Source organism: Dromiciops gliroides, chromosome X, assembly GCF_019393635.1.
Source record: "Dromiciops gliroides isolate mDroGli1 chromosome X, mDroGli1.pri, whole genome shotgun sequence".
Lineage (NCBI taxonomy): Eukaryota > Metazoa > Chordata > Mammalia > Microbiotheria > Microbiotheriidae > Dromiciops > Dromiciops gliroides.
The window spans coordinates 68803639-68830242 of NC_057867.1; the positions used below are offsets into that span (position 1 = coordinate 68803639).

A 26604-nucleotide genomic window follows, 5' to 3' on the forward strand; every position below is an offset into this window, starting at 1 on the left:
CAATCCACCCTCCACCCAGCGGCCAAAGTGATCTTCCTAAAGCAGGGGGTTTTGACCATTTCATGTGTCATGGACCCCCTTGGCATTCTGGTGAAGACTGTGGTCCCTTCTCTCATAACAATGCTCTTAGATGCAAATAAAAAATGCATAAGGTTGGAAAGGATACCAATTATATATATATATATATATATATATATATATATATATATATATATATATATATAGAGAGAGAGAGAGAGAGAGAGAGAGAGAGAGAGAGAGAGAGAGAGAGAGAATGAGATTTTAAATCAAGTTCATGGACCAGCTTAAAACTTCTGTTTAAAGCATAGCTCTGACCATATCACACCCCTGCTGAAGAAGCTTCTGTGGCTCCCTACTGCCCCTAGGTATCAGATTCTGGCATTTAAAGTCATTCATAATGTGATCCAAACCTACCTTTCTAGAATGATGTCACATCAGGGTCAGCTTCAGTAGTTAGGAGGACATGAGTTCAAATCTGACCTCAGACACTAGTTGTGTGGCACTGGGCACGTCACTTCACCCCATTTGCCTCAAAAAAAAAATAGAATAATTTCACATCACTGTCCTGCATACTCCATTCAGGCCAAAATAGTCCATACACTATATTCATCATGTGGCTTCTGCTCACATAGACCCTCATGTTTGGAGCGCTCCAAGCTCCATTCAAAGGCTCAAGGCCTTTCCTAACTTTCTAATTAATTTTTCTACCTCCATAATTTTGGGGATTGATTTTACACATGTGTATTTTGCATAATTTTGGATTTATTTGTGTAAAGGTTCTATTCTTCAAATATAGACCTTGTATGTACAACCCTTGAATGTTTTCTCTTCTGTTAGAATGTAAGCTCCTTGAGGACAAGAACTGTTCTTGCCTTTTTTTGTATCCCCAGTCTTAACACAGTGCCTGGTACAGATTGACAGACTCTTTGACTCTTTGAGGATAGGACCTGTTTTATTTTGTCCTTGTAACCCCAGCTGCTGGCATAGTAACTGACACAAAGTAGACATTTAGTAAATGCTTGTAGAATAATAAATTGGGAACGACCCCAAATATGGGTCCAATAGCAGTGGGCAGCATCAACAGTTGAAATGGTTTAGCAATTATTGGAACTGCTCAACTTCTTATCGCCTTCCCTCCAATATTAATAATAACTAACATTTATATATACTTATTATGTGCCACACACTGTGCTAAGAACCTTATAATTATTATATATGTTTTGATCCTCACAATGACCCTGGTAGGGAGGTGCTATTACTATTATTCCCATTTTAAAGATGAGGAAACTGACCCAAGCAAATATTAAGTGACTTGGCCAGGGTCCCACAGCTAGTAAGTATTTAAGGCCACATTTGAACTCAGTTCTTCCTCACTCCAGGCTGGGTAGTCTACCTACTGTGCCAACCTAGCTGCCCTCCCCCCCACCTCCCATTCCTGCAGTGGAAAGAATGTTGAACCTGGAGATACAACTTAAATTCTAATCCTGGCTCTGCTAACTTTACTAGTCTAATGTCCTTGGGCAAGTCACTGAACTATCCTAGGCTTTAGTGCCTTTGTAAAATTAGGGGGTTTGGACTAGAGGATTTCTAAGATCCCTTCCAGTTCTAAAGCTTGTGAGAATCCTATGAAAGTTGCTTTTTCTCTTTGGGCCTCAGTTTCCTTATGTATGAAATGAAAGGTTTTGACTAGATCACCAAGGTACCATCCAGTCCAACCTTCCAAGTTTTCTTTATTTGGGGTCAGATCCTGTCTTTTCATATTCATGGGAAACAACTGGGAGAGGATGAGGACAAAATGAAAATTCTCACTTAACTGCTATGGATTTTGGAAAAGCTGGGAATGGAGGGGGAGCAACAAGGAAGGAGACATCCATTTTCAGTCTCAGGGGCTCATGGGACTCTGGATCAGCTATGGTCTCAGTAGCCAAGGAGAGCGCCACAAGGCATTGACAAGAAATTGAGATAAAAAATTATTTGCAATCTATACTTCTAAGTGATTGTATCTCAATCCATTAAAGGATACATTATTTTCATCAGCATGGGTACACACCAACACACATCACAGTTCCTTTAGAAGTCAGAGCTGCCCCCCACCCCAATTCATTACCTATTTTTTGGTGATAAGCCTCTCCATACTTAGCAGACATGGATATATTATAGGATCTGTCCCAGTTTTCAAAGGACTAGGGTCACCTCCTTTCCAGTGATGAAGAGAACCTGCTCTAAATACTCGTCAGGTTTAGTCAATATTTATACAACAGACTGATAAAACTGAAAACTCTTTTCTTGGCCATATATATATATATATATATATATATATATATATATATATATATATATATATATATATATATATATATATATATATATATCAATAGAAGGGAACAGTGATATAGAGTGTCAAACAGCAGCTGGCAACACTGCCCAGTGCCTGGTGCAGCCTGAACCAGATTAAAATGTAATTGGGAAATATTTAACAAAATCAATAACAATACAATAAAACATAGATAATATTAAGAGAGCCAAGAACAGGTTCGGTATAGTCACTAAATTTGTAGGGCTTTTTCATAAGTTATGTGGTAAACAACCTGTGTGATTCTGGTTTTATATTGTTTGCCTTTGTATATTTTGTAGTATCTTTTAAATTTGTCCATACCACACTGTAAATATAGAAGTTAAGCACCTCATTGATGCCCTTTGAACTTTGTAAAATAAAAAAGTCAATATGGGGCCCACAAGGATCCTTAGGTATGGATATGTGGCTCCTTTTCTGTTTGAGTTTGACATCACTGGTATAGAGAATACAAAAAAAAAAAACCCCAAACTAATAACCACTTGTGTTATGGGACTTAGAAGTGAAAAGGATTTCAGATACCCTCTACCGGGGGTTCTTAACCTGAGATCCAGGAATTTGTATTTTAATCTTTTTGTATTTAAAATTTTGATAAGTGTCTTTTAATTTAATTGGTTTCTTTCTAACCCTTTGTATTTTATTGTATGCATTTAAGAAGGTGATTTTTTACCTGACAGTCCTGTGACCAGCATGTGGGCTGAAATTCCCATGATAATCGGTTTGGGAGATGTTGGAAATGCTTTGAGAAATAAGTACAGATGGTTACCTGGCAACCACCGGCTGCCAAGCAATTTACCAGCAGTCCCTAGCAATTCTTGCTTGATAATCTCATTGGTTCCCATGGGTTCAATTTTCATCTCTATAAAGATGATTCCAAAATCTACATATCCAGCCCTAATCTCTCTCCTGAGTTCTAGTCCCGTGTCACTAATTACCTCTTGGACATCTCCAAGTGGACATTCCAGGTACATCTCAAATTCGACATGACCAAAATAAAACTCATTTTCTTTTCCCCAAAACCTTCCCCCCTCCCCCCCCCACTCCTCTCCATTACAAACCTCCTTGTTACTGCACCTCCCACTCAGACTCACCACCTTAGCATCATCCTTGATTCCTCACTTTACCTTCCCCACATTTCAAGTCTATTGCCAATCTTGTGCACAGCTGCCCCCTTAGTTCAGGCCCTTATCATCTCTTGCCTGGACTATTACAATAGCCTCTTAAGCCATAGCGATTTTTCTTTAACTCTGTTCTCGCCATTTTATCTCCTACTCAGCAAACTCCAGCGGCTCCTTCTTATTTCCAGGATTCCCTCATAACCTTCATTCTTCTTCTACTCGACTCTCCTCCTCCACACTCTGTGATCCCGATTCATTGGCTCCATCACCCTTCCTCAGTCCCTTAGCACTAAGAGTCAGTCTCCTGTGCCCAGAAATCTCTCCAATCCTGCTTTCCTGGACTCCCCATCAGCACCCCACCTCCTGCTAGTGACTTCATCTCTCAGATTACTTTTCATCTACTAGGTGTAGGTTTTATGTATATGCAGTAATTTACATGTTGTTTCTCCAATCAGAATACTCAGCTCTTAGCATAGGGCCTGGCACATAGTAAAATGCTTATTAACTGCTCGTTGACTGATTGTTGGGCTGGAAAGGGGACAGGGTGGGGGGCATGAGGATAGAGGGAAGTACCCAAGTCCTAGATTATGAGATCTGGAAGAGGCCTTAGAAATCTTAGTCTAATCCCCCTCATGTTACAGAGGAGTAAGTTGAGGCACTGACAGCATCTATACTCTGAAAGAGCTGATCATCTTTCAAATACCTACACCCTTGAAACAATACTTAATAATCTGAGATGGCAGTGCCCGAGAGGGCCAAAACCAGGGCTGACTGGGGGATGGGGGGTGGGGATGAGTGGTACTTTTTTTTTTTTTTAGTGAGGCAATTGGGGTTAAGTGACTTGCCCAAGGTCACATAGCTAGTAAGTGTTAAGTGTCTGAGGCCGGATTTGAACTCAGGTACTCCTGACTCCAGGGCCGGTGCTCTATCCACTGTGCCATCTAGCTGCCCCAGTGGTACTTTTTAATATGACTTTTCATGAATGCACAAATTTTAATGCCAGAAATCTCCCTTCTCACAATCCAGGGAGATGTCTTCTGTGATATGTCCAGTCCCTTGATGAATCAAAATAACAGGTGACTTAAGAACAACGGCATGATGCATGATAAGGGGGGTGCAGCACATGACCTGATGGATCCGTGATGACTCAAATGTGAAACTTGGGATAAAAAGGCATCAACTAGGAAAAATATGTTTTCACTACTTGGCATATTCCCAGGAAGAAAAGAACGAAAAAGAAAAGCCCAGTAGGTATCAAAAGTTTTGCAGTGGTCCAAACCTGGAAATTAAGGGGGTGCCCATCAGTTGGAGAAAGGCTAAACAAATTGTGCTATAGTAATGTAATGGACTACTCTTGCACCCTAAGAAAAGACAAATTTGAAGAATTCAGGGGTGGATGGGAAAGATGGGTAGGAATTGATGCAGAATGAAGAAAACAGAATGAGAACAATATCCACAGTGACTTGCATACTATAAATGAAAACACATCTGCACAAAGCAACTGAACTGAAATTAATTGCAATGAATACTTGACTCCCTACTCTCGGGCCATTGCTTACAAAGCTCTGCCAACCACCTTGCCATCCACAGCAGAGATTTGGCCCTTTCATCTCTTATACTTCTGCAGTCCTGATAGTCGACTTCCTTTCTTAGATTCAGTAAATCTCCAGTCATGCTTCATTTAACTTTCTCTTCACCAGCTATCAGCTCCTCCAAGATTCACCCAACTGCCTCATCACTATGAGAGTACTCTCCTCCCCACCCCATCCTTTAGTTCTGGAACCAAGTGCCATGATCAAACCACCTCTGACATTGTTCCTTGATACGATGTGTCAGTCTACTCCCCTATGGCCCTCCTCAGTAATCCTGTGTTAGAGGGGTGTTTCCTACCCCCCCAACCCCAATTAATATAATATGATATGATAAAATGTTCTAAGCCCTGATACTTTTATAAAAAGAAAGCCTTTTTGATTGAGTTACAGAATCAATCAGATGTATAACTAGTTATGAATAATTCCTAGACATTTCTATTGAATCAAACAATCAAACTTGTATAAGATAGGTGTGAGGAATGAAGTACTTCTAGCCACTGGATGAAATCAGATAATAAAATGTATTGGGTTCAATTGAAAGAATTAGACATTCCCAAGGGCCTATTCTAGCAAAAGATTATTCCATCAACTGCTTTGGGAGTCAAACTCCAGGAGTCCTTTGAGAAGGTAGACCCCTTGTCTACCAGGGAGCAGTAAGGTAGAGCAGGAGGAGGGAGGCAGAGGGGGTGTCACACTGTCCCTTTGACCCCATTTACCAGCCTCAGAAATCTCAACCCTCAGAGCTCAGCCAAAAGTTTCTGCCTTAAAGGGGACCTTCATGAGGATTCCACAAAGGGGGAAAAGGGCTTTTGTTGAACCAGGAGCTTTGAGTTAGCCCTTTACCAAAGATACTTTCTAAGCTTGAACCCCTTTCCCTTGAACTCAGGGTGGCCCCGGTAAATAAATAAATGAATAAATAAATAGATAGATAGATAGATAGATAAATAGATAAATTAATAGATAAATAAATAAACAAATAAATAAATAAATGAGTAAATAGCTATTTCAGCTCTCAACTGAAGAGATTCAGTTTCTCATGAAACTCCAGCCACACTTCCCTACCCCCCCCCAAAAAAAATTGCACATATGATGATGTTCATCGCATGGAGAGAGCAGCAAAGGGGTCCCCATGTGAGCTCAGTTTCCAGGGGTCCATCTCCCTCTTTCTCTCCTTAGAGAGTCAATTCCTGTCCTAGTAGAAACAAACCGGTTCAGCCACATTTTGTCCTGCTCTGAGCTCACATTTCTCATGACTGCCTCCCAGGCAGCCTCATTCCCAGCTTTCTGGGAAGCTTCCGGAGTCCTTTCCTATAAGCATGTACCTGCTATAGGAATATTAAATTCTGGACTAACCGAGCTTTTAGAACAAACCCAGGATTTAACAGAACAGTCTCCCCCATCCTTCCAGTCGGATCTTAGAAAAAATGGCAATCTTTCATCCTAATATGAGCTCTTTGAAGGGCTGAACTTGCTGTATCTCTGGGTGGATAGGCACTTAAGTGTTTACTGACTGACTGAAGAGCTCTATTTATTTGATGAATAATGATCTAATCACATTCTCAGCAGCCTTAGCACAGTACTTGCTCACTGACCACAGACCTCACTTCTGCTTCTGACTAGTCCCTCTGCCAACGTAATGTACTGGTAACAAAGGTCTGAGGCCTGGACTATGGATAAGGAGACCTGGGTTTAAGTTGAACTCAGCCACTAACTGTGCAAAGACTCCTTTCTGGGACTCCATTCCTTCCTCTGTCAAATTATAGGGTTGAACTAGACCAGAGACTCTTCACCTGGGGTCTATGAATTTGGGGGGTTTTGGGGTTTTTTTAATTAATAAAGTATTTTTCCCATTATATGTAAATATAGTTTTATGAATTTGTTTTTAAAAGCATTTTGATAACTATATTTCAATAAAATTTGATTCCCTTTTTAAGCTTATGCGGTCAATCTTCAGCCCTGAAAAACATGATTCTGAGAAGAGGCCCATACTGCCACCAGGCTGCCCAAAGGGTCCATGACGCCACAATGATTAAGACTCCGACTGGCTGATTTGCAGTGTTCCTTCCAATTCCAATAATCTATCAGTCTAGCTCAAAGCACTGCCTGATTCTTGCTCCAATTCTTAAAAAAATAACCTCAGATCCTCTCAGGGGGTACAGAAACTTCAGAGGTTCAACTAGCCCACCATCTACAGAAATGACTGTGATTCCTCTGTTTTGGAGGGGAAAGGTCAATTCAATGACCTTTCAGCATCTCAAATCCAGACTGGTGCTCAATGAACCTGCCTGTCCCAATGGTCCAAGGTAGGATACCTGGATAACTTCTGTCAAAGACCCCTGGCCTCCAGGTTTACCCCAGGGAGTGTTTTCTTGTATTCTCTCTAGCTCCCAAGCTTCAGCTGTGACCACTCCCTCCATCTCAAACCTGGTCAAGCATTGTACAACTGTTGATAAACCCTCTGCAAACTATCTGCTGGTTGGGGGTAGATTTGTAAATTCTGAAGGGTATAGGCACATTTTATAGCAAGAGATGGTACCCAGGGCAAGAAGGGGAAGGATATTGGGGATTTCAAGAGGTAAAACAAACAAGATTTAGGGGAACTGGCAGGCCAGACTCACAAGCATTAGCAGGATTAAAAACACAGAAAGGCTGCAAATGGAATATGAAAGAAAAGAGGCACCTTTTAGATATTTTAGCTAATGGTACAGCAGCTTTAGTGGCCAAGAAGCATCATGGTGCACTGACCTGGGAGCTAAGACCTGGGTCCCAGTTCTCCCTCTTCCCCTAACAAGCTCTATCACCACAGGCAAGTCACCTCCCTGTGCCTCAGTAGGCTTTTTTTTTTTTTTTGTAAAGTGAGCTTAGACTAGATGAAATCCAAAATCCTTCCCAGTTTGTTAGCTGGATGACTTTGCACAAGGCCTCGAGGCCGTTTCCTTGTTCACAAAATTAGGATATTTGCACCACCAACCTCACAAGGTTGTTCTGAGTCTTTGTAAATACCCTAGAAATGGGAATGATCACAGACAGCTTGTTTACCTTGGAACTGAAATCTTCTCTTGTTTTCAATTTATTTCTGATGCTGCCATCTAGTGCTTAATCTTTGTTATGTCAAATCCATCTGAATTTTCAATACATCTCACAGTGCAGAAGACCATCTATCAAAAAAGTATCCTAAAATCACAGATTTAGAGCTGAAAGGACCTCCGTCTCTAAAGGCCATTTACTATAACCCTATATTTTGACAGATGAGGAAACTGAGGCCCAAAGAGGGGAAATGATTTGCTTGATGATTCAGACATATAGCAGGACCAAGATTAGAATTCTGGTGTTCTAACCCCAAACCCAGCACTCCTTTGAAGGCCGATATGACAAAAGTAATTCCATATTTCAATACAGGGTTTATAGAAACACTGCCTCTTTCATCTGGTTTCTGCAAAGTCTTAAAAATGAAATCTCTTCCACAGCAAATGCTTTGTTTGTTCATTTGCATAATAGACCCTGTAACCAAATAACCTTATTTTTAAAATTTGTGTTGCCAAAAAATGTGTTGCAGAAGGGAGGAGAGTTACACTGGATCAGAGCTATCATGTTTAGCTATCAAGCAATAACTCTCAACTCTTCCCATCTTTTCCTGTATCTCAAGTCCTTCAGAAATGCTCATCAAATAAAGTATTTGTTTTGTTTTTGGTTTTGTTTTTTGTGGGACAATGGGGATTACGTGACTTGCCCAGGGTCACACAGCTAGTAAGTGTCAAGTGTCTGATGCTGGATTTGAACTCAGATCCTCCTGAATCTAGGGCAGGTGCTTTATCCACTGCACCACCTAGCTGCCCCCAAAGTATTTGTTTTTAAAGCTAGAGCTAGAACCATGTGACATAGAGATAAAACAGACCCTTATGATCATCCGGTCTCAGGGAGAAACTGAGACTCACAGATTCCCAAACTACCACCAACCCCCTCTTCTCTACCACACACCCAAATCCAGGGACGTGAAGAAAAAAAAGAATCTCAAGTCTACCTTTCCTGCCCTAACCTCTCTGCTGACCTCCAGTATCACATCCCTACATACCTTTCAGATACCTCAAACTGGATGTCTAGTAGACATCCTGAACTAAATGATCAAAACAGAACTCATTATCTCTCCCCATTACTTCAGAGGGCAACATCATCCTTCCAGCTCCTCAGGTGTGTGTGCGCGTGCGCGCGCGCACACACACACACACACACACACACACACACTGTTGCTAATACCTATCGTTTCACTTTTGCATCATCTCTGGAATATGCCTCCTTTTCTCCTCAGATACTGCCACCATTCAGGTGCAGGCCCTCACCACCTCATGCCTGGACTACTGTAGCTGTTGATAGATCCACCTGCCCCAAGTTTCTCTCCACTCCACTCCACCCACCACTGAACCACCAGAAATCATTTTCCTAAAAGTGCAAGTCCTACCACGCCTCCCCACTAAATTCTAATGGCTCCCCTATCACCTTCATGATTAATAACAGAATGCTCTCTATGGCATTCAAAGTCTTTTTCAATCTAGCACTCTCCTACCTTTACTCCCCGCAACATACTTTTCCATCCAGTGACATTGGCCTCCTGGCTTTTCCACAAACAAGATACTCCAAATCTCAGCTCCAGGAATTCTCTCCTGCTACTTCCCATACCTGGAATGTTCTTATGTCTCATCTTTACCTCATGCCTTCCTTAACATCCCAGCAAGTGCCCTCCTCCATCTCTTATATGTCTTTTTTTTTTTTTTGTGAGGCAATTGGGGTTAAGTGACTTGCCCAGGGTCACACAGCTAGCAAGTGTTAAGTGTCTGAGGCTAGATTTGAACTCAGGTCCTCCTAACTCCAGGGCTGGTGCTCTATCCACTGCACCACCTAGCTGCCCCTTATATGTCTTTTCTATAATCTGTATTATGATTTATATAGACAGACAAACAGACATATGAATGTAGGAAGGTTTGCTTTGTATGTTTGCTTATTTTCTTCCCAGTAGATTGTGAGCTCCTTGAGGGCACGGTCTGACTTTTGCTTTTATTTGTATCCCCAGCACTTAGCACAGTACCTAGCACGTAGAAGACACTCAATAAAAAATTGATTCACTGAAAGGCAAAGGGAATATGAGGGAGTAATGGACATCGACTTTATTCTCCGATATTATATATAGGCCCAAATGGAAAGGTCTGTCAGGTAGTTCCAAAATGTGCTTTCCTTACACGGGGAGGACAAACCACCAGGTGGCACTATGAGACTGGGGGAAAAGAGTGGAGTGATACCATGGGGGATACTGTGAAAAAGGAAGACCAATTACAAAAGAAGAATCGTGTTCTGAATGTTTGCACAGGGTAGGCCAAAAGTCACAGAGGGATCTGATGTTTTACTAACTTTTTGAAAATTATTTTTTCTTTATTTCCTATATATTTATTTCCTCTACCAAAAAATAACAATTATTTAATATTGAAACTCATTCATGACTTCCAGCCCACATTATAGGGTCTTTATATCTGTATTTCCTATGGCATGAAATAAAAGCCTGTCTCATATCTGCTCTGCTTTGTCACATTGCACTTGTTCAGGAGTTAGAGACCCTCTTACCCACATCCGTGGAACTCTAAACATGAGCCAAAGGAACCTCAGATCTTTTTAGTGCTCCCACTTAAGCTGGTACAAGCCCATGTGAAGAATGGAGTTTAAGACCTTGCACTGTCCACCTTCGCACACCCAAGTTGAATGCAAACTATCTGAGGGGAGGTTTGGGTTTGGGGGGGGGGGTTAGTTTCCTTTGTTTTGACACTTTCTTCAGTGTCTTACATATAGAAGGCACATAGCAGTTGGATGTTGCAGTGGGTAAGACTGCTGGACTTGGGAGTCAAGAAGAGCCAAGTTCAAACCTGGCATCAGACCCTAACTGGCTGTATGACCCTGAGTGAGTCACATCTCAGCTTCAAGTTTCCTCATCTGTAAAGTGAGGATAATGACATCTACCTCATGAAGTAAGGCATTTTGCAAACCTCAAAGCACTATTCAAAATGCTATTACTGATAGACTGAAGTGAATTTTAGCAATGTGCTCATTAGTACAAAGTTTATAATTCCTTTGCAAGAAAAGCTGAATATTCTACTTACTATTCATGAAATTCTTGGCTAACTCAACATGAAATCCAGAGAATCAGAACTCTTTTCAGCTGAAGGTCAAGTTCACATGAAGACAGAAGACATTCCTTTTAAGAAAGGGGGAAGGCTTAGATCATTTCAAGCCTCTGAGGAAGTAGAGTCATCAAAAGTGCAGTGTGATCCTTGAAGAGATGACAGAATTCCTTGCTTACATCCTTGCCCTTTTTTTCCAGTGGGTTCCCATGCCAGATGTCAAACGCATGGCTAGTTTCTTATTTTTTACCTCCCATTGTCTAATGCAGTGCCTATAAGCAGAGGTCCTCAAGAAATATGTTGAATATTTTTAAATGCAACAAAAATGTTCATTAACTGAATACTTCATCCCACTGCCAGATCAGTCTTTATAATATAGAGGCCTCTGATCATGGCCCTGCTGTTCAATATCCATTCATTGTCTAAGGAAGAGGCTAAGTTCCTTGCCTAGCTTTCAAGGGCACGCATGCTGTCTCCAACATAGCTTCCACACTCTTCTTCACATACTCAGCTTTAAACTGATTTTCCACTGTATACGCCTGGAATGTGATTGCTACCTTCACCCTGAGGCAGTTGATGGCACAGGAGATAGAGTGCTGGACTAGGAGTCAGGAAGATCTGAGTTCAAATCTGACCACAGACTCTGAATAACTCAACCTGATAATGTGGGGATCTTAATAGCAGTTGTCTCTGAGGGTCGTTTTTTTGGTGAGGCAATTGGGGTTAAGTGACTTGCCCAGCGTCACACAGCTAGTAAGTGTCAAGGGTCTGAGGCCAGATTTGAACTCAGGTCCTCCGAATCCAGGGCTGGTGCTCTATCCACTGAGCCACCTAGCTGCCCCTGAGAGTCATTTTAGGGATCAAATGAGCTAGTTCTAAAAAACCCAAAGTATGTCTGGAACATAATTGGAGCTAAATAAATGCTTATTCCCTTCCCACCATCCTTTCCTTTCTGCCTGTTGGAATCCAAGCCATTAAATTTAGCTCAGGTAAAATAGGGGAAAACAATTGAGCTCAAACAGCATCTATGCCCCGAAGACTCCCATGTCCCATTTCCTCCTCTAGCCAGAATACCACATTCCGAACCTTTTACATATTTAGCATTCTCTTATTACCTATGTGTCTAACTAAAGAGTCCATGTCTTCATCTTGATCCAGCCCAGCACACTGCATATATCGAAAACATCATCTTTTCTCCTCCTGTGCCTTTATTCAGAAAAATTTAACTTGATTTAGGTACCAGTTAAAGAAATCCTCTTGTTGCAAGCCTACTGCTACCATGGTGTCAATCAGCCCAAGAGGTCTTGCTCCAAGTTATCAAACCTTGCTAATGAACATGCCAGGAACCATCTGGTTAGGAGACTATCTTGTGCATCTCTCATCTGGGGAGCTCCAATTTGTCATAACATCAAATGAATATTTCAACAATCTATGATGTTAATCAACAGGGGCTCGCAAAATCCTAAGATTTTCCAGATAGAAGGGAATGTACTGGCTTTCCACAAAACCCACCAATTCTGATCTCCACCCTGAGTGACTGGAGCTGAAAAGCTTCATCATTTGGGGTTGCAGCCCTTCTAGGGATGAGCCTTTCCAAGTATTCCAGAGAGTCTGTCCTCCGGGTTTGTCATACTGATGGTCTTAGCCCACCCCACCTCTAAATGAAGCATCTAATTTATTAACACCCTAGAGTAAGAGGCCTGACTTCTTGGACACATTTGGCCCCAAGGGTGGAAGATAAAGGCTCACTTATCCTGCTTTGATCCCTCATCACTTCCAGATTGCTGCTGCTCAAGTCGTTTTGTTAATCACTGAAGTGAATGACTGAAAAGGAGAGAAATATTATCTGTGTTTCCAGAAGCAGTTAACACCAGGTTTTGTTTTCATTTCCTGTATACAATGAAAACAATGATTTAGTGAGTGTCATAAAACCATTAAGTATCCCAGAACCACATCTTTGAGGGCCCTCCTAGACCTTCCAGTCCAACCTAAGTGAGCAAGAATTCCCTCCACAACATACCCAACAAATGAACCATTTTCTTTCTGAAGGCCTCCAATAAGGGAGGCCCTCACTGTCTCCTCAAGCAGATAATTCCTTTCTCAGAGAGCTTTTACCAACTTTTTCCTTATATTCCTCAAACCTTATAATCTGTCTCTAACATCTACTCATTGCTCAGCACTTTAGGGGGAAAAACCAACCAGCACTGTATTTAGCTTTCTAAAAATTAATTTTACCTATGAATAAAAGTGCACGGAATGAATAAAAGTTTATGGAGCACACATGCCACAATTGTATGCAGGTAGAAAACAGCTTTCTAAAAACTTGGCGACCTTGAAGATGATGAGATGCCTTACAATTCAATATACATCCTTAAGATGAAAAGACAAGAGATTCAGAAACAAATTCAATTCAATTGGGATGGTGAATGGGACTACTCTGAAAAGATCTAACTATCATTTTGGATGCTTATCTTTCCCACTTAAGAAGCAATACAAAAATCAAATCCAAAGCAAGAGTTTATCTTTTTTATTAAGACACAGCTGGAAAACGATAACATCTCAAATTACATAAGTGAACTCCCCCCAAAATTTACAGATTTACATGTTTATAATACAAACACTAACAGCTCATTGCATATAAATATTACATTTGGTCTGCCATCATTGGGTGGCAATAAAAATCCCTGAAGTATATTTATTTAAAGGGACCTGAGATTGAGGCTGTAAATATATGGGCATAAATATCCCTTGAAAATCAACACCCAAACTAAATGTTCAATCTGTTTTTGTGCATTTTTGGTGGCCTGCTTTAAACTGTCAGGAACACATAAAATTATAAGAGGTTAGACAGTACTTAAACTTTGTTCTGAGCTCAACTGGAAAACAAAACAAAACAAAACAAATGAACAACCCCAAACTGATCTTCCCCAATCAATACTGCTGCAAAGAATATATTACTTTTTCTAATGAAAAACAATACTTAATATATGAAAATGTTTAAGACTCAAGAAATTTGAAAAAAAAGTTTCTTTAATGTTTCAAGGGGAGTTTTTAACCTAATAAAACCAAACACTTGTTTTTCTTCACCCTCCCAATCCTATCAGCCAAAGGCCATTGTCGTAATCCACTGGGGGTGCCAGAAAGAGATGGGTGATAACATTTCGTCAAACATTTTCTTTCTCGAATTTTGTACAACAGATAGTAAATGCATAAACATGCAGTCCGATCCTTGGCCTGCCAAATCATCTTGAAGCCGGTGAAATTCTGAGCATTGGGAGGGAAATACATGGCTAAACACAGAAGATAAGGAACTAGGCTGAAAAGTCCCTATTAGCTGACAGAGTGTTAGCTCTTTCAGCTTCTGGCTCATGGTCACCCCCAAACCCCCCTCTATCCCTCCCAATCCCGCCCAACACCACAAACTTCCCACCCTTTGCCCTCCCCACACATTTTAGTAAAGCACCACTGATAATGTTACTTAAAATTAAGACTGCAGGCAATTCTGCCATAAATCAAAAATTTCAGGGCTTTGTGGCTCAGCTAAAAAATCTTGTTCTGAGCCAGAGGAGGGTCTTAAACATCTCAGTTTCTAAGGTCTAAAACACTAAAAAGTGTTGAGACCAAAGTTTTGCAGGCCGACATTTTAACACAGCGAGCCGCCCAAATTTCAAGTGTAAACATCAAATTTACCACCACTAAACGTGACCCAACACACATTAGCAGTAACTGTTTCCCAGGTGAAGAGAATTCTTTATTCTCTTAGATAGCAGGAGGCTCCTTATGTCTCTCAGGTAAACAACATTTTAAAAACATTCTGTGGCAGAGAAAAAAAACCAAAATATGTAAACGCCAAGAAATGACACTTTTCTACTCTATTAAAGTTCCCATCTGGACTTACAGTAAGAAATTCCCAGTGTTATCTGCCATCTTCTCGTGCTTTGCTACTGACTCTCCTCATAACCATGAGTTAAGGCATAAAGTAGCAAGAGTGCATTTTGGCAGTGAGTTAGTCCAGTATTTCCCCCCCTCAAAGAATATCAATCACTGCTTGCCACTCCAAGAGTTTCCAAACAAAGTGTTCTGTTAACCATTTTTTTAAAAAGAAGTCATGTTAGCTTGGCCTTCCTTGATGAATTTTTTGTTTCATAGACCCCCTTATCCCAAAACAATATCACATCAATTACTTCAGGTTAATCTCCCTTCTCAAAACATGGATCCTAAGAACAAGAAGATCACTGTGCTGTTAATACTATGTAGGGGCTTACAAAGGAATAGAATGAGAAGAATATAGGATAAAAAAAGTCATTTGCTGATTGCCATCACCACACACTATTGGCTGAGAATTAGAATTTTTAGTACCTCCTAATATCTAATGTCTGTTTATAGAGAACTGTAAAAAAAAAAAAAAAAAAAAAAAAACATTTCCCAACCTAGATTTCTCAAGAGTCTTGATAGCCACCAATTTTGCTTTCTAGAAAGTACTAATCATTCTCTTCTTAATCAATAAAGGTCTCCTTTTCTAGATTTAAGTGTTACAATAACAAGTGAGTATATAGTTAGGCAAACAAACACACCTTATTTAACTCAAAGCTGTAGAGCTTTTCTATTTACACAATTGCCAGTCCTGCTGACTTGTGCTAATGTAGGTAGCAGTTTTATATCATAGAAAGTAAAATAAAGAATGAAACTGGGTGGGAGTACAGGAAGATGAAAGGGGGGAGAAAGTATGATTAAGAAGAGGGTTAAATAAAAAATAGAACTATTAGGGAGATCTGAGTGCCACTTGTATGGCATAAATGTAGCACCTGGAAAAATGACTTCCATCTTTATATTGACAAATAAAAATTTGGTAGCATGTTTTGAAATAATCACTTTCATGTCGAATAAAAAATGAAGAGCATGGACAATCTCCAAGATGACTTTCAAAGCAAAAATGAAGGGTGATGAAATCTTTCTTAATTTTAATGGTACAAAAATTATTCTTTGAAAAGATTTTGCCAGATTCTATTTCCAATCATTTTGACAATGCTTCAGGTATCATAAAGTATCATTGGATTAATATTCAAAAATTGGTTTTAAATACAAAAAAAGTAACCTTTCCTAAAATGAAGAGTGTGAATTTTAGAAATCAAAATAACCCAATAAGAAATGACTGATACACTATATCTAATTATATTTGTTTATTTAGCTTGAGATGTTTTAGAAATTGTGCAAAGATCCCAAAATCTGAAGTGAGCACCTGTTGATAAAATTGCATTAACTCATTCTCAGGCTATGCAAAACTAGCAACTGGGTATTGTCAATTAAATGATAATTAAGCCATAATAATACACCTGTGAAAAGGCTCGATCATGCTGAATTTTAAAATGTCAGCAGTGGTATTCACATCATCTATTTTCAATACAGTTACCATAGATGCCTAATTAGTAAATGAGCCATAGAAAGAAAACTTTTTAAAAAGAGAGAAAAAAATAGAAGTAGGAAAAGGCGTAAGAGAACAACATCCACTAATTCTGAATTTGCTTTTGGGGAGGGACCAGATGTTGGAAAAGTAAGTTCGATTTTTGGACATTTCATTTGAGAACTCAATTGTGCAGAATGAGCTCCATGAATTGTATTCAGTTAACCAAGACTTCTGGGGAGGGATGGGAGCAGTAAGTAACACAAACACTGATCATCAGAGAAGGAAAGAAGGGAGAGAAAAAAAGAGGGAAATAAAAAGGACAATAAATTAAGGTTCGATAGGAGCATGCGGATATATAACTGGACTGACTAGAAGATAAATCAGGAGCAGTAGAATTTGATTAGAAAAGAATTTGATAATCATGAAATAGGTTCCTTGTCCTGTCTAAAGTTGTGAAGATTTGGGGGAAGTGCAAATGCACACAAAAATGCAAAAGCTAGTTGCCACCAGGCTGGGGGGGGGGGGGAGAGAGTGGTTGGGGGGAGGAGGGGAGACAGTTCTTATTGTTGAAAAAGAGAAACCCCGACACATACCCCAATCCCAAACAGGCAAAGCAATTTGTTACAAATATACACAGTATACTCATTGTTAGGCTCTTAAAGCATTAATATGATGAAACACTGTAGGCTAGCTAACAGCTTCACTAACCATTTATAATCTATCATATGAAGCCCAAGCTCATAATGATACGTGTAACATAAATACTTTTATGAACCTTAAAAAGTCATCTTTCCTAACAATGAAAAATTTTATGTCCCCCCCAAACTCTCTCAATTAATCTCCTGCTCTACTTTTCCTAGGGCCCAATCGAGGTCTTGCTTAAACAAATGGCCTCTGAGAAAATGGGAATGAGAAAGTAATGAAAGTTTTAAAAATCTGCACAGTATCTACAGAAGACTTTAAAAATTAATATCTAAATTGGAAAACAAAAGTTCAGATATGAAAAATAAAAACTCATACAAACTGAGGCTATTTCCATGCATATAGAAAGTCTGCATGCAAACGGATGTTTTGCAATCAATGAGGACTGCATTGCTCTGGCACAACCTGCTGTCTTTTTCTTAAAATTCTAACTGAGAAGATTAAGACTCATACTAGAGCCAAATGCTGCTTCACTATTAGCTTCACAGTATTTCAAGAGACATAAACTAAACTCTTCAAAGAAACACACAGTTAACCTTATTCAAACGATCTTACACCTAGAAGAATGTCTTGGGGGAATAAATGTGATTTCTCTTTCTCAAATAAATAAATAACGCTTAAACTAGCTAAGATTGCATAAATGGCAATTCTTCTACTACATTTTAATAGAGGAATGTCAAAAAGGAGTTTATGCTAAGAATCTATGATGGTATATATACTGGAGTGCGCATAGTAACTGAAGTATCCATGTTGCACTGCTCAGCGTAAGGTCTGGGAAAATACAAGCACAAGCTCTTCTAAGTACACAAAAGAGGAGTGTCTGAAATAGTGCACATAGGCAAAAATCAATGTGGAGATTGCAAAACGATGCTTGAATTTACATGATGATTAAAATGTGGCAGTGAAGTTGCACCTAGGATGGAATATGGGTTTAGTGAGGGAAAAGACTACAACAAAAAGTTATCAGTGACATTTACTGTACCAAGAAACTAAGTTAGTGCCATTAACATTTCACAATAACACTTTTGTTAAGCCCAAACATTATTTGCATGACAAAATGAAATAGGCTCAAGGATGTCCATCTAAGATACCCTCTTCCACTTCACTTGCCCCAAATTTTAAACTTGTATGTGTATACCCAAAAATCAAATCATCCAAAAGCATGGAATGATTTTTAGTTAGTTTTGTAATTAAGCAATAATTTGGGATGGCTGGGTGTGAATTATGAACCAGCTGCTTCCAAGGCTGATCCTATAAGTAATGGTAAAGTCCAGCAAATCTGCTGTTAAGTCAGAGATAATCATCTTCATTCCATTGCAAGAGTTAAGTAACTGCTACTTATTGAATATGAATGTCTGCAATTCAAGAAATAAAACAAGTCTTTTAACCCAAATTTTCTTATGGCACCATATATATTCTATTGCTGTGATCATGAACACAAGAATTTTCAAGTCTTTCCCCACCCCCAGGACGTCATCATTCAAAACATCAGCATACAGTGCAACAAGGTTCTTTTCCAAGACTGTAACAGAAGAGCCCTTTTTTTAATAGTATGAACAGAACCTACAAAAGTTGACCCCAAATATTAGCCAGCTAAGACATCACAGCGCAAACTAGATGTTAAGTTTTAAGATTTGAATGAAAATCAAACAACCCACATCTGTTAAATAGTAAGTAGTAGCAGAGACATAGAAACAACAGCCCAATATACTACTTACACAAACATGTTCTAATACAAGCTAGAGTACACAAGGCTTGTGGAATTTGGACAATTACTGCTATTAAAGTCAGGGCCAAGAGATTCATAAACAACCTTTTGGCTTATCATTTGTGAGCAAAGCATTTCTAATGATTAGCTAATTCTAACTTCTTCTTAGTAATGCAGAACTGCATCTATTTTCTTTTAGGTTTCCAGTAGTTGTAGTTTATGAGAGGTAGCTGAGCTACTGTATTCAGAGAACTCACTCTGTGCGGATGAGGAATTGTTCAGACATTAACCTTTAGCTACACAATGTCTAGTAATGCAGTAAAATATAAGAAAAAGAAAATAGATGCAAGTAACTTTTGCATTTGGCACCTTTTGTCTAGATTTTGATACTTCTCAAGTATTTGTTTTTTGTTTTTTTAATAAAGTTAATGCACACATCAGGACACACCACAGCAAAGATTTGCTACATATTTACAAGGCACCAACCCTTTTCTCACCTTTTAACATGAAGAACCAATGAAAAGCATATCAAGATCCCCCCAGCTCCCCACCTTCTTCTTGCTCAGGTCCCCTCCCCCCACCCATCCACCCAAAAAACAAAAAAACAAAAAAACAAAAACAAAAACAAAAACCTGTCGTATAAATATACTTCAGCTCAGTACAATTTGTGAAAGTTTGGCCTGGGATGATTAAAATAATCCAGATCCTTCTTACAATATAGAAACTGTAAACATTTTATAGCTGCCTTTAGGATTGGTATATTGTGCAAAAGTTATCATTATTACTGTGTATAGGAATCAAAATGGCAAAAAAAACTATATAAAAACTCTGTAAGAAGGTGCTGTAATTTCTATAATACAAAACCAAAAAAAGGGCGATTTCCTTTTTTGTGATAAAAATGTCATGCTACTGTAGAGAAGCCAGAAGCTCCTTTAACATAGGAAATATGTAGTGTGTGGGGGGAGCAGAATTTCTTTAATTTAAGGCCTAATGAGTAAGGCTTGCAGGGAAAATTGAAGTGTGGAGAGCTTGAGTCTCAAAACAAACATATACTGGCATAATGAAAAAGCACCACTGGAAGGAAGCAGAAAGTCCCCACACAATTTGCTTGGTAGATTTGCCTGGTAAGTTCCCTGTAGTAGAAGGCCATTGGGATCTGATTTTTATAAATTCTTCTAAAATGTTCATTTGCTAATAATTCCATCCCATGAGATGACTGACTCGGGCCTTCTCTGTCATCTTCCGTACTCTACCTGATCTGGACGTACCAAGATTCAATGGATCTTCAGTGGGAACAAAGCTGTCATTGTCGGAATCATCGTTATACAAAACAGTTCTCCTGCCTTGGTTTCTTGTTTTAATTCGAGGCAGTCTACTAAATCGACCTGAAAACATGTTGTCAAATTCATCTTCTGCAACGCGTGCACGTTTGGCTCGAGAGCTTCCTCTGGAGGGTCCTCCTCCTCCTCCTCCTCCTCCTCCTCCTCCTCCTCCTCCTCCTCTTCCTCTTCCTCTCCCCCTTGCTCCATTTCCTCTTCCTCTACTCCCACGACCTCTGCTTCCTCTTCCTCTTCCTCCTCTGCTCCATCGGCCCCATCGGCCCCATCTACCTCTTCCTCCAGCTCCTCTGGTCTTCCAAGGTCTTTTTCCACTGGCAAGATCCTTTCTGAGCTTTCTTTTAGGTCTGGTATGAATAACTTTGCTGTAGTCATGGTCCCCCTCTACATAATCACGGTCTGTTCTGGAACTTGAATCAGAGTCTGAATCAGAGCAACATGAACTTTCAGAACTTGAACTAGACTCCCCACTCTCTGATGAAGATAAACATGTTTTCTCTTTTGTACCTCTTTTCTCTCCCTCTTCTTCATCTTCTGATGGAGGGAGTAATTTTCTCTTCACTCCTTTCCGGTGCTCTTTTCCATTACCATTTGTAAGAGGCTCATCATGGGACTGATCTAAAATAGGAGGGAGGATTTTGAAAAGTTCAGATCGAGTTTGTTAAGATGGGGGTTAAGGTTCAAAACTGAGCTAAACAGCGATGAAACATACAAAGGATCTTATATACCTTAATAGTAATTAGGTATATTTAATTCAAAGCGTAGGTTAGTGGGTTGTTTGTTTGGGGTTTTTTGTTATTTTTTACAACCAAGAGAAAATATATGGTCTTTGAAAAATTATTTTTGAAAAAGTACTTTAAATACTCAATATCCATTTACAAGTGCTTATTTAAGTAAAACTACTTTTATAATACTTATACTCTTTAAATAAGTCTACATATAAAACAAAACTACTATATTTCCCAAAAGTTAACTATAAAATAAAGCACATCAACTAGTCTGCACTAACACCAAAATGGAAAGTTGTGTTAGATTTTGACGAGATTTCACGGAACACGATCCTCTGGGATTCCTGATTCCAGAAGGAAATCTTTACTTTTACCAATCTCATGTAGCACCCTAGTGCCACTCTTTTCTTTTACTATAATAAACTATAACCTATACCAAGCTAGGCAAGAACCTACCAAACTGCTTTGCAGTTCCTAAAGGAAGTCTGAATGAATGAAGCAAACTTTTTCCAAAGACTGCATCAAAAATCGGTCTCTCAATAAACAATTATTATGTGCTTCCTTATGAGGCAGGCACTGTGCTAAAACCTGGGGGTACAAATAAAGGGAAAAAGCAAGTGCCTGCCCTCAAGGGACTCACATTCTAACCATGTTCCTGAAGAAGGTAGGATTTGGGCAGCCTTAAAGAAAGCCAGTGAAGCTTGGAAACACAACAGCAGGGGAAGAGGACAGAATCAAGAGACAGAGTTTTATGTAGGAAGAACAAAGAGAGATATGTGAGAACCGGAGAGGTGGGAAGGAGCTAGGTTGCTTTAAAAGACAAAAGATTTTCTATTTCATCCTGGAGGTAATGGAGCCACTGGAGTTTACTGAATAGGGGGCCGAGATCGTCAGGCTTGTCTTTCAATAAGAATATTTTGGCAGCAGAGCAAAGGATGGACTAGAGTGGGGAGAGACTTCAGTGCAGGTGGCAGCCCCACCAGCAGGTTATTACAATAGTCTAGGCATGAGAGAGTCAAAAAGCCTGCACCAGAGTGGGGGCACTGTCAAAGAAGAAAAGGGGAGATGTAAAGGAACGAATGACAAGACTTGGCAACAGAAGGAATGTGGGGAAAACGTAAGTAAAAATAATACTGAGATTGTGAGTCTGGGTGACCAGGAGAATTGGTAGTACTCTTGACGATAATAGTGAAATGTTTGGAGGTAAAGTAAATGAGTTGTTTGGGACTACAGGATATTCAGTCAAAGACATCAAAAAGACAGTTGGAGATGGGAGACTGGAAGTAAGGAGAGATTAGGTCAATAATAGATATATCTATCAGGTCCTCCTGAATCCAGGGTCAGTGCTTTATCTACTGTACCACCTAGCTGCCCCAGATGCTCCCTTTTAAAACTTTAAGCCATTTTAATTTTGATCATAGACTAAGATCTATTCATTTAAACAGTCTTTTTTTTTTCATCCTTTTAGTCTCAACATATTATTTCCCAATGGTTCTAATCTTAAAGGTCATAGTAATGGGTCTCCTCATTTAGAGTAACTTTTCTACTTGAATAATTTTAATTCATGTTAAATTCTCTTTTCAAAATCACAATTTGTCAGAAAGTGATTCCTGGCAATTTGTTCTCAGTCAAGTCATTCCTAAAATTTACTAAGCACCTACTATATGCAGAACACCATGCAAGGTGTTGGGGAAAATACAAGGTTTATATGAAACAGTTCTTGCCCCTATGGATCTTACAGTTTATTGATAACTATAACATAAAAAACAAACGCATTCAAAGGCATATAAAACAAAATGGGATGAGCAGTCCAATGGGGACAGGCATTATTGAAGATAAGGGAATACTTTGTGTAGAATATAGCATGTGAGTTGGCTTTTGAAGGATAGGTAAGAATTTTAAATTGTGATAAGTGGGTAGACTATGGGGAAGGAGGACACTAATCACATAGAAGAGCATGAGCAAACTGAAGGAAGAAGACAAGTGTACATTTATAGGACAGAGAAAAGTCTAGTTTGGCTAGAGTACATAGTAGAGAAAGCTTTAAATCATATGATCTTGGAAAATGAGTGACACTGTATAGAAGGGCTCTGAATACTAAGCAAAGCCATTTGATTTTTATACTCGGTAGGCAATGGGAAGTAACTTAAGATTTTTAGCAGAGTGGGGGCAACTAGGTGGCGCAGTGGATAAAGCACCTCATTGCCCCCCCCAAAGATTTTTGGCAGAATGACACAATCAGACCTTTATCTAAGCAAGGTTATATTGTGTCATCCATATGAGTAGAAGAATGTTTGCTAGGAGGCTATTACAATGGTACAGAGAGATGTAATAAGCAATTTTCTGCTTTTTCTTTCCTTTCTTTTAAAAAAATATTCTTTGTTAGACAGGATTGCTATCTGGAGCAGAGAAGGAGGAGAGACCCTGGAAGAAATGTAGGCAATGGAAAAAAAGTTAACAGTACAAACTTATTAAGGGAGCAGCTAGGTGCAAAAGTGGATAAAACACTGGCCCTGGACTCAGGAGGACCTGAGTTCAAAGCCAGCCTCAGACACTTGACACTTACTTAGCTGTGTGACCCTGGGCAAGTCACTTAACCCTCATTGTCCCGCAAAAACAAACAAACTTATCAAAAACACACACACCCTTTCAAACCAAGACATGGTGGTGAATAGTAGAGGAACAGCCAAAGAAAACCCTATGGTTATAGAAATGAGAGATCTGGTGAAAGGTGGTGATACAGAAAGAAATCATGGAAGCAAGAGAAGGACCACATTTAGGGAGAAAGAAAAAAGATTACTTTTGTTTGGGATATGTTATATTTGAGGTGCTAGTGGAATAGCAAAAACTCTTATAAGGTAGCTAGAGATGGAAAAATGAAACTATTTACTTTATCCAAATTAGATAATGTTAAATTTTTAGGAGCAGCAATTGTGGGGAAATACTATAAAAAGATACCTAGTTCTTATACTTTAAATACATTAGCTTTTAAATGATTTTTCTGTTGTTTAAACAGAAATACTGCAACTACTATGTGTCAGGAACTGCACCTCCCCCCCTCAAAAAAAAAAGGAAATAGTCCTTGATTTTGAAGAGCTTACATCCTATTGAAAGGTATCAATACAAAGAAGTTATTAAATTATTGATATCCTACCTCTTTCAACTGGTGTAACTTTACCCCGGGACGATGTACCTTTCCTTGGAACCGAACTATCTCCACTTCCGCTTTGTGCATTTGAATTTGATGATGAACTCTGTCCCTCAAGGGCTTCATCAACTACATATCCAACAGGATCGTCACCAGGATCTGAAACTTCAATTTCAAGAGAGTGCCCTGTTAAGGAAACAACAATGAACGACAATCAGACCCAGATTGTTATTTGGGACCTGAAAAGGTAACTCACTCAGCTGTGATATGTTCAAATTACAAATGGCAGTTTCAAATTTGATTATGATTACACTGAACACCAACAAATGCTCAGAGCTCTCCGTCAATGGCATTTATGAGAGTGTACTGCTTCCCTCACAATGTTTCAAAATAAATTCAAACTACATATGACAATAACAACAACAACAAATACACAATAGGACATTTTAAATGATGTAGTTGGAATTAAGTCCCAGATTTTGGGGCCGGAAAATGGCTAGAGATGATCCAGTAAGAAACCTTGATTTCCAGGGGTAATTGGAGCTCAGCAATTAAATGACTTGCTGAACTTTGCATTTGCTAACACAACCAGGATTTCAACCTGTAAGGAGCTCATAAAGGTGAGAAGGAACAGACATACCTACAAAGGACATGAATCCAGGGCTAGAATCTCCTACGTCACACTTGAAGTCTTTTAAGACAGTATCAAACAGAGGTAGAAAACATTTGTTTACCATGAGATGAGACAGAAGAGCTTGTCCGGGTCAAAGGCAGCGAGGTACTTGGGTCACTTTGAGACTCTGTCTTCAGTTGTTTCTGTTTTCCTTTTGGACTAAAAATAAGAATATTCAACCATAAGCAGGTGTTATATGTAAGAAACCACTTTGCAATGTGAAACAATGTATTTTTACCATGAGATCATTTAGAAGACACCCCCCAAATCACCTCCATTTTGGTCAAGTTAAATGATACAGTCCATAATTTTACTGACTTTTTTTTTACAGATACCAGTAATAAATGAAGTTATAATAATAGCATTTACATGATATCTTAAGGTTTACAAAGCACTTTACAAAGAACAACCATTTCATTCTCACAACAACCCTGGTGAAGTAGAATTCATCTTATTAAACCCATTTTTACAGATAAGGAAACAGAGGATGAGAAAAGCTTAATGAGTGACTTCTTTAGAGGCACACATTAAGTGTCTAAGGCAGAATTTGAACTTAAGTCCAATGGCTACTTAGCTGAATTATCAGTGAATTCCTTTGCAATCACCCTAATTCCGAGCTAAATGGAGCCATACCTATGGACTATGTAGTCTATCTTTTACATAGAATTCCAAATATCTGTAAATGTGTCCATACTACTCATGAATCTGAATAAAAAAGATTATGGGGGCAGCTAGGTGGCACAGTGGATAGAGCACCGGCCCTGGATTCAGGAGGACCTGAATTCAAATCCGGTCTCAGACACTTGACACTTACTAGTTGTGTGACCCTGAGCAAGTCACTTAACCTTCATTGCACCGCCAAAAAAAAAAAAAAAGTGACACAAAACAGAAAGGAAAGAATAAGAGAAGAGGATGAACAGAAATATATATTTCATAAATCCTAAACATGAATGATATAACCTCACCCATAAAAAGAGAACAGAAAAGATCAGAAAGCAGAATCCAACAATAAATTGTTTAAATTAAACACACTTCAAACAAAGAAAAAGAGTTATAATAAGAAGCTGGAAGAAAATCTCATGTTTCAGCTAAAATTTTTAAAAAGGCAAAGGTTCAATCATGATTTCAGACAAGGCAATAGAGAAAATACATTTATAACATATTCTTTTTGGACTTAGATTATTACCCCACCCCACCCCCAAAAAAGTTAAGGACCTGAAGAGAATTTTATAAAAGATAGGTGTGATAGTACTGTCTGTTACTGCATTGGAATCAAAAGAAGTATACATGACTTAGCTGAGCATGGAACCTTTATAAATAATGACCATGTGTTAGGGCATAAAAACCTCACAGATAATGCAGAAAAGCAGAAATGTTAGATAATGACAATGTAACAAAACTGTTGAGATGCGGTCAAAGTAGTCCTTAGGAGAAAATTTTCTCTCTCTTAATGCTTCCATCAATAGAAAAGAGAAAGAACAGATAAGCAAATTAGTCAAGCAACTGGGGGAGGGGAGGGGGGGGGAGAAATAAATAAATAAACACCACCCAAAACCCTAGAAAAACCAACAAATTTTTTAAAACCTAATTAAATATCAAAACAGTGATCTTGAAGATAAAAGAGCTTAACAAAACTGAAAGCAAAAACACCACTGATTA

General features: G+C 39.1%; 1 protein-coding gene across 1 annotated transcript in view; it reads right to left on the bottom strand.

Annotated features, from left to right (window-relative positions):
• Positions 1-19651: 19651 nt before the first annotated feature.
• Positions 19652-26604, bottom strand: part of BRWD3 (bromodomain and WD repeat domain containing 3) — a 111912-nt gene continuing 104959 nt past the window's right edge. Inside the window, exons 38-40 of the mRNA XM_043974924.1 lie at positions 25007-25104; positions 24279-24458; positions 19652-21014 (exon numbers count right to left, since the gene is read on the bottom strand). Coding sequence (XP_043830859.1) covers positions 20251-21014; positions 24279-24458; positions 25007-25104 — 1042 coding nt within the window. The 3' untranslated portion in view covers positions 19652-20250. The remainder of the gene's footprint in view (positions 21015-24278; positions 24459-25006; positions 25105-26604) is intronic.